At 41.5% G+C, this 9,320-nt stretch overlaps 1 protein-coding gene across 2 annotated transcripts in view; it reads left to right on the plus strand.

The window, feature by feature from the left end:
- Positions 1 to 5,953, plus strand: part of SEC24D (SEC24 homolog D, COPII coat complex component) — a 97,048-nt gene extending 91,095 nt beyond the window's left edge. For both annotated transcript variants that reach the window (XM_080915100.1, XM_080915101.1), the window contains exons 22-23: positions 141 to 230; positions 5,168 to 5,953. In XM_080915100.1, the coding sequence (XP_080771226.1) occupies positions 141 to 230; positions 5,168 to 5,308 (231 nt within the window). In that variant the 3' untranslated portion in view covers positions 5,309 to 5,953. The remainder of the gene's footprint in view (positions 1 to 140; positions 231 to 5,167) is intronic.
- Positions 5,954 to 9,320: the final 3,367 nt, after the last annotated feature.

Below are 9,320 nucleotides of genomic sequence, written 5' to 3' on the forward strand. Positions count from 1 at the left end.
AGTTTTCAGGTAAATTAACTGAGCCAATGAATAGTCTGTGTGGCACATGCGGGATGCCTCTAACATCCTGTGGTCTCGTATCGCTGCTTCTGTTCTAAGTGTCTCAAGTTGTACTGAAATTGTGGTGCTCTTACATTTAGACATCGCTGCCTGAGGTGGGAAGTCCGCACTCTCAACAGCTCAGAATGATTATGAATAACATCCAACAAAAGAAGCCATACTCAATGAAGGTAAAGTGAAAATTTTTCCCTCTCCCTTCATTATTTCTTCAGAAACCTTTCAAATGCATATTCATAATTATATCTCATGATCTTTGATAGAAAACTCCCACCTCTGAATATGTCTAATATGTCTTAAGCTCAAGCATTAAAAGTCAACAGCTGTGACCATGGGTTTTCTTACTAGACACCAACATAATGATCCTGATGACCATCCTTGTAGTGTAGGAACAACTGCTGTCACCAATGACCTTCGCAGTAACTTTCCTCTTGGTGCCTCATCATATGTAACCATAGAAGTATCTTTCAGAACATCCCCAAAATGTTTTGTTTTACATCGGGGTTTGCAATTTATAGCTACGTTAAACCATTTTATTATTCTGTTTGAATAATGGCCTGAATCCAAAGTTAGACTTGGTTGCTTTGTACCCATCTCCTTCATAAGCTATGTGCAGGAGTCTCCTGGATCTGGACTTTCAGGTAGGACATGTGTATCAGACGCTTTAGGTGCATGCCTCTGCATGAGCCAGGCTACCGTGAGGACAGTTTTCTCTTGAAATGCAAACTGGATGCTAACTCAGTCAATAATCTTCACCATAGAAGCGACTCCTTTGTGCAGACATCAGCTCTAGGTAGAGCTGAGGTAATGGAATTATAACAGCCTCACGGTCTCTTCACAACTCTTCTGAGTTAAACACTTGACTTTAAAGAACTGTTTCCATCCAGTATGGACTCAGTGCAAAGGTAGGGTCTACGGGGGTCTAGGGCTCAAGTCCTCAACACGGTACTCTCCAATACTGGCAGAGGAATGGAATGAAACCTTAAACTCTCAAGAAGCACATATTGAAAGCCTCTGCATTGCTAATTCACAGGGATGGTGACCTTCATCGCAGCTGTGGTGGCTGCACCCCTACACATGTCCATTGGCAGGCAGAGCTGAGTTGGGCCATGGAGGTTATCCTATGCCTTATAGCACCTCCTGCCAAAGAAAACTGTTGCAGTAAATATTAAAAAATATTAAATGGTTTATCTCTCTACCAGCCCTGAGGTCTCATTTCTGAGGCCTGACCCTGATACGGAGCCACACACACCTCTGGCACATGAAGGTCTAAGCTGCCACCACAGCCCAATTTGTTCTCGAAACTCCCTTCCCTGGCGATTTTCTACCACCTGTTCTCTGCCTCTGTCCCAGAGTGTTTCCCTACCTCAAAATCCCACATAAATACAACTCTACAGCCCGATAGCTTTCCATACAAGTTTATATATTCAACTCTCAATTCACAAACCCTCTACACAACAAGAGTACATCAAATAGACAAAGATACAAACTGCCCTTCTATATAAGATACTAGACCTATAAAATCCTTAATGTTCATAGCTTTCTAACACCAATCAATCCTACCTGGGTCTAGCTGGTCCTTGGGAAACTTCATGCTGCCACAAGTCCTCCCTCGCCCCGCCCAGTCACTGGCTTTCCTTTATTTTACTAATTAAAATGGGAAAGTTAAGATAACGTCACCTCGTGAGTACTTGACTGGGCAGCCCTTCTTGGAGAAGTAGAATGAACATTAAAATATGAACAGCTTCAGGACAACTACAAAAAACCAGGCATTTCTCTCCTCTGCTTTTCCTCCCTTACTCTAAGAGCCCTTAAGTTAAGGTCATTTCAACACTGGCTGTAAAATAAATAGCTAGGGGTAAACTTTATTTCTGATGTGTGGCTAAAACAGAAGCAGCTGGAGTTATCAAGTTTATTGTATGTAAATGCATCTACTCCTACTTTTAGATTTCTCTGCTGTTCCCAAGGGTGGTAGCTCTATAAACAGATTGAAGCATATTAAACCTACAGACGTCACAGCTGAAAGGAATGATGGTCTACGGTCCCACTTGATCCATCTGGATCACACCTGTCGTCAATCTGTCCGGCAGGCTTCTGGAGAAAGACTTGTGCTAACTCTTCTGCTGTGTAGATTTCATTTAGTAGACATTCCTCACTTAGGACACCAAAATGTGGTTGGTTGGGATGCAGAAAGAAAAACATTAATAAGGTACTTGGTCACTTAATGAGCTCAGAGCTAAATTCTTCGAAGTCTTCCATCATCTCCTGTCTGCCTGCTGTGAGAGTCTTACTCTACCTGCCCAAGGGCGATCTTGTGAATCTGCCTGTCCCAGACTCTGTGTATGTACCTGTCTAGTAAAGTTGACAGCATCTTCAAGAGAGGTTTACAAGGGATTAAGTCACTGACTCCAGCTCACCCTGATGATGACAGTATCGCCATCATCGTTTATCAAGCGATATCCATATGTCACTTTCAACATTCACAATGGCTGTATTTTAAAAAAAAACTATTTTTAGTCCATTTGCAGTTCTCAGCAAATTATAACATGAAGCATACATGTAATACTCGTGGGTGAAGGATGTGAAAAGTACAGCTAGGTACTATCTTAGTCTATAAAAGCTGATTACATCAGAAACCCAAGGCAAGGTTTGTTGTTACACTGTTAATGGCAATTTAAACAACAGGTTGGTTACATGCCAGGAGAGCAGTCTTAAGTGATCTCAAGGTGTATTACTACCTGTCTGGGAGGTTCAGCAAAAGTTCTATTCTCTTAAATATAATATATTGACTTACCATCCCCATCTCCCCTTCCATAGAAACTACCAATTGGTAAAGACAATTTGGCAGCCATAGTAGGCTGGGAGAGAAGAACTTCATTTCTCAGAGCCATGCAGGGGCACGGTCTATCCCTATATAGACACAAAATAACCCTTCGGCATAGTTGTGTCAGTTGTTACTTTTACGAATGGGGAGAGGAGACCTCACCTAAGGAACTGCCTCTGCTGGACTGGCCTGTGGGCCTGTGTATAGGGCATTCTCATGATTGCTAATTGATTTAAGAGGTCAAGGCTACTGCGGGGCAGTGCCATGTCTGGGCAGGTGGCCTGAGTTATATAAGAAAGGTAGCTGAGCAAGCCAGTAAGCATCTTTTCCCCATGAGCTCTGCTTTAGTTCCTGCCCTAGGTTCCTGCCTTGGCTTCCTTCAATAATGGAGTATAACCTGTAAAATAAATCTTTTCTCCCCACACTGATTTTGGGCAGCATTTCATCACAACAGCAGAGTAAGTAGCCAACTACAACATCCCTTAGAGGAAATCTCTCCAAAGGTGCTTTACGATTGCAACCTGATGCTCTCTCTCTGTTTCGGTTGAGCATTTCCAACTTGTCATTTAAGAAAGGTGCTCTGGCCATAGGACATCCTGAATAAACATGTGGTTTCCAAGGAAACAGGGATCCTGTTCATTGGGCCAATATCAGGCCTGCAGAAAGCAAGAGTCCCATCGGACACAGGTCTAGAATGCTTTTCAGGTTATTCAATTTTCCTCTGTCTGGGTGGACAGGGTGCAGGCTATCTGTGAATCATGTGAACAACATCTGGGTAATGTCAACATGTTACATAGTCTACAAACTGTACAGATATTTATTAGACTTCTCTGGGCCATGCATGTTTAGCACATGTGAGATTTTTATCAGCATTAGACAAATAAGGAAAATAATCGCTAACATTTGTGACAGGAATTATTTTGTGGGCATACAAGGTATTGTACATGGTTTAATCCATTTAATCACTACAACAGTGCAAGTGATAAATCACACTCTCTTTAGAGTAAGGGACTCTGGGCATGCAGAGGTTAAGTAATTAACTCAATATTTCACAGAACATGGCTTCTTCATAAGTGCATCAAATTTAGGAATCTCCTCTGAACCCCAGGGCTGATGACTGAATCCAGGATCTCACACACGGTAGTGTTATTCCTGAAATATAGCCCCAGTCTCTGGGAATTCTTTTGCACAAAATTCTTTGACTTAGTAATTTTTCAATCTCTCTTTTTAAATTAATCTGTAATATATCTATAATTATATGTATTTTATCAACCTGAACTTGAAGCATGGACATTCCCCTTGTGGCCCATGCTCCTGGCCCTGCTCCACATCTCTCCTACTACACAATTGACGCGGTGCTAACTGCAGCTTTCTTATGTGGGCACTCCTTATGGTCTCACCAGTGAAGGAAGTGACAGGGTCCCTGGCTCTTCTTCCTTATATAGGTGTTAGCATTTCCTCATGGACTTGGTATAAACTACATGGAGAGTTTCTACATCTTCATATTACATTTACAGATCCACTGTTTCCCGCATTTACAGCACCTGCCAGTTAGAGCCCTAAGTGCACAGCAGTACGTGGAGCTGTGGCTGCACCGAGGGCTGTGTAGTCTGTTGCCGTGAGCAGCAGTGGTTGTGGTCTCTTCCTCACATTTACTGTTTCATCTCTATTCCTATTCATCACCACCCACCTAGACCTGCGGCCACTCCATGTCTAGTTCCGGTCTCACTAATGTACCTATGCTACTTGCTGGTTCCTAGTTCCTCCTCTGCACCCATATCCCATGTCCTGCAAAGGGCCCAAACCCATTATTATGGTACTTGTCTCTAATCCCTTACCACCCTTTTAAATGTCTGTAAAGTTACATGCCAGCTGTCTCTGTATCTCTGTTATACTGTACAATGTGGACCAGTCTGGAATGTTCACTGACCTACCCTGTCTTCTGAGACTTCCGTGCGAAGCTTTGTTTCCCATAGCATTATCTTCGAGGTTTAAATGTTAGCGTCTCTCTCCTCTCCCAAATAAACAGGCACAGAGCTGGAGAGACGGCACATACTGCTCTTTCAGAAGACTGAATCCTGTTCCCAGTACCCACATCGGGTATCTTATCACTGCCTGTAACCCTTGATTCAGGGATCTACACACACACACACACACACATACACACACACACACACACACACGCTCATATCATCCAGGCCTCACACTCCTACCATGTTTGAAGCAAGAGATTGCTGGACCCCATCCATCTACTGTGTCTCTAACCAGCTGCTGTTGGTTTTCCAGCTCATCATCGTGAAGCAGCGGGAGCAGCGGGAGATGGTTTTCCGGCAGTTCCTGGTGGAAGATAAAGGACTCTATGGGGGATCGTCTTATGTGGATTTCCTGTGCTGTGTTCACAAGGAGATCTGTCAGCTGCTTAACTGAGTACTGGGCTCTCCCACTGAGGTCGCATTCCTAAGGAGACAGTCTCCGACTTGGTGCCTCATCTTCTGATGATAGTAGGCTAGTTTTAACTTCTTGATTACTTTCAGGACCGCTTGCCTGGGCAGCACAGACCTCGGCTTTGGTGCTCAGGCGGTAAGCCTGTGGAGAGGGACTGTAACGGGGACACTTCAATACTGCTGCCTAACTTCCAATTTCTAAAGCTGACACACTTGCATTTCATAAATACATAGTTTACAGAACCATTTGCAGCCTCAATTTTCTTTGTGCTTGGTATATAAATTATTTTTCAATTTGTATAGATTCGTGGTAAGATTATCTTGGTTCCTCTCTCTTTTACCATGAGAGGGAAAGACTTAATTTTTATCTTATAACTAATGTTTTTAAAACCCCATGACTACATTAAACAGATTTTTTTTTTCAACTTAAGATCTGCACAGCAGACTTTTAAAAAGACTGAAATCTGTCTGGTAGAACAATTTGTGTTCTCCTTTTTTCATAATTATATATTGTCTGTTTAAAATATTTTCCAGTTGTTTTGTCTAAAAAAACGGTTATCTATATTCTTAATGGTTCTTTGTACAATTTTGATGGTTTCTACCTGTATATAATGGATCTTAAGCAATATCAATAAATGACTTCATGTACTCTAGCTTACTGTGTTTTTTTGTCTTTTGAAATCTTAAACAGAAATAAGGACAACATTAAAATACATGGCAAAAATTCCCACTGGAGGATGGCTGAGAATGAGTCTGGAGTTTAAAAAAAAAAATCTCTCTGTAAAGGACTTGATAGCATCAGGCCATCTGAAAGACTCCTTGAAAAAAGCATTGAGAAACTCTTGAATACAGACACCTCCATCTGAGCTGCTTGTGCCTGGAGGCTCTCCTCTTAGCTTCTTGTGTTAAGTTTCCTTCAATGCACATAGTAATAAATATTTAGTTTTCTTAAAAACTTTTTAAAAAGTGTTGACTATGTCCTTGTAAGAAAAGTTAATAAAAACTGGCCACATGGGACCATCATTAATGAATATATATGTAAATGTAGAATGGCTTTGAATGGCAACTCAAGTGTGCCTTTCTCAACTTCAACAGACACTGCTGATTGCTGCCGCACAGTGGAGTACCTAACAGCTCCCCAGATCTTCAGGCCTATGGCCATTTCTAGGCTTGTGCCTAGCAGCAAACTTCCTTTACATGTGAAGACGCCTTGCAGCAGCTCACTACTTCATCTGTGAGCCCAGCGTTTGTAGGTTGGTGGATGCCAGGAAGTGGAGACTAGCAGACACATAAACTGACCTAGTAAAATGCACTGTGCTAGCTGACTAGTAGGATGTGCCGATTGATTTGGATGTAACAAGAGCCGAAGGCCCAAAAATTAAAAGTAATGCAGGCACTTGTGGAAAGAAAGTTAGAAAATGTAAAGGAGTTTGCCATGAAGAGACGTGGGGTGAAAGCAAATGTGGGCTCAGGGATGGAGGGACCATGCTGCAGCTCAGGACCTGGAGCCAACAGGGACTCTACGGTTTCTACTGCAGAATGGTTTCTGCGAGTTATCTTCCATCCCCAGCATCCTCTCTACTCTACTGTCCTCGTATTCCTAACGCAGACTACCTTTCCCATTTAGGCTATCATTAACTAAATAGAGAGAGAGTTGAACCACTATTTTTTACAAATTTAGAAAAAGAGCAAACAAAGTTGGCTTTGTCCAAGACCTCTAGAAGATGGTAATTCAGTGAAAACGACTTGTCACAGATGATGCTCTCTCCAGACAGAAAAAAACCATCAGTGGGATGTACAGAGATCTTTAAAAGGTTAAGAATATCCCGAGGGGCTGGAGAGATGGCTTAGAGGCTAAGAGCTCTGGCTGCCCTCACAGAGGGTTCAGTTCCCAGCACCCACATGCTTACAACAATCCATCACTCCAGTTTCAGGAGATGGTCCACGGGCACTAGACATGCATGTGCTTCTGCAGGTAAAACACTCATACACATAAAATAATCTGAAACTAAAATAGAAGTGTCTAGTTAAATACATAAAAATATCCCAAAGATTGCTTCAACTATTAAGCAAAATGGGACTAAGAAACTATTTATTGAGCACTTAAGGATGAGAAAGCATATTATCATGTTCATAAAGTAAATGGCTAAGACATAGTACTGAGAGCTCAGGCACCTAGATAATGAGGTCAGGGAGAACAGATACAGGCAATTATCAAATGAAGTGCCAAGCTTTCAATTTGAAAAGAGTTCAATGAAGTAGCCACAATTGGGAACAGTCTCTCATTATTCAGGTGCTGTCTTGACCCAGGTAACAGGATGGAGTTGAAACTTAAGATTCAGGGAGTAAGCTGACCAACACACTTCAATTACTGTCTACATTGTTCTGATTTTTGCAACAGAATTATGAATATGGTTGTATCATATTAGAGATCAAACCCAAGGCTCATGAATGACAGATACGTATTCACCACTAAACTACATCTTCAGACCTTTGACTACTAATGATAATCCAGAAACTGTCTTAAAATAAATTAACTTATTGGATGACAGTGTCCCAAGACATTTAAGCAACTGGCTTAATAATTTAAAAACATAAACTGAATATATTGAAAACATTTTATAACCTTTTATTCTCTGCTTTCACGAAAAATAATTCTACATAAAGATAAATTGGAAATGCCTCAGTCACTCTTCTATGCTCTTATACTTGCTCATATGTAGGAGTCTCTGTCAGGTGTTGCATGAGAGAATCAAGCCTGCACCTCTACAATCTCTCTCATTAGAGAGGTGAGTGGCTTATAGTCATATCACATCAATGGTGGGCAACCTCATAATCCACATCTTGTCTTGGTGTGTTTACCCCAAAGTAAGCCAATTCACAGCACACTTTTGAGAAGGCTAATCAGACTCCATGACAAGCTTCACACAGGCAATTCAGGAGACTAGGTAGGCCTAAAAGCTGGGCCAAGTCCAGGAAAGCCCAGGCAAGTCAGTTACTAGAAAACAAACAAACAAACAAAAAACCTGGCTTCAGGTAGCTAGTCAGAAGCTGCCCTGTCCTCAGAAGGTACCTGGATACATGGCCTGAGGTAAGGACAATACAAGTTTCCAGACTTCCCCAGCAACAGTTTCTAGACTTCAGTTTCCAGCCCCCACATCCTGGTAATGGAATGTCCCTAGAGATGGAGCAAGATATAGGTTACCTACCCTGGAATCCCCTAATGTGCTTTTAATCAGGCCTTCAAGGTCACTTGGTTGTCTATCTTGGTAATGGGAGACCCCAGCATGCTCGGCTTCTGCCGATTAAAATACTCTTTTTGTTTACATACTATTTGAGTCTGGGGTATCATTCTTTGGCAAATCATGAAGCCTTAAACTTTCAAAGGCAATGGTTTCTTTTCCCAAATGACTAATGTTTTCCCCTCCTATCTGAGCAAATTTGGCTACTCAAGTCAGAATTTGAAACAAGAATGGCATCCTCACCCAACTAAAGAAACTTCATAAGAAGAAAATATAAGCAACGGATGCAAACTATTGTCAACTTCTAAAAATTGGGAGGATTTCAACTTCACATCAAACTTAGCACTTTTCATTTCCTGTGTGACTGTTAGCTATTGATGGCAAAGGAGAACCTCCTCAACCAGGTCATGAGTCCCCAGTCACCCTTTATAGAGTCAAGGCAAAAACATTTATTAAGTATTCTGTGCTGCTCCAAATTCTTAGGAATAGAAAATCATAAAAGGAAAAAAAAAAGATAAGTAGAAAAAAGTAAGTTGAAACAAATATTTCTGTGTTTGAAATTTAGATAAAATGTGCCTAAAATATCAATTATTCTAATATGAAGCAAACTCCTGGCCTGCTTCAATTCAGCGATATGTACTTGGTAATATGTATAGTTTACACTGCTGAGCTCTCAGGATCCTGAATCCTCTTCAAGTGTTTGGGAGAAATCTACATCTAACTGTCCCTGTTTATAAGCACCTTCAGTAATGA

Source organism: Micromys minutus (genome assembly GCF_963924665.1).
Source record: "Micromys minutus genome assembly, chromosome: 4".
In the NCBI taxonomy this organism is placed as follows: Eukaryota; Metazoa; Chordata; class Mammalia; order Rodentia; family Muridae; genus Micromys; species Micromys minutus.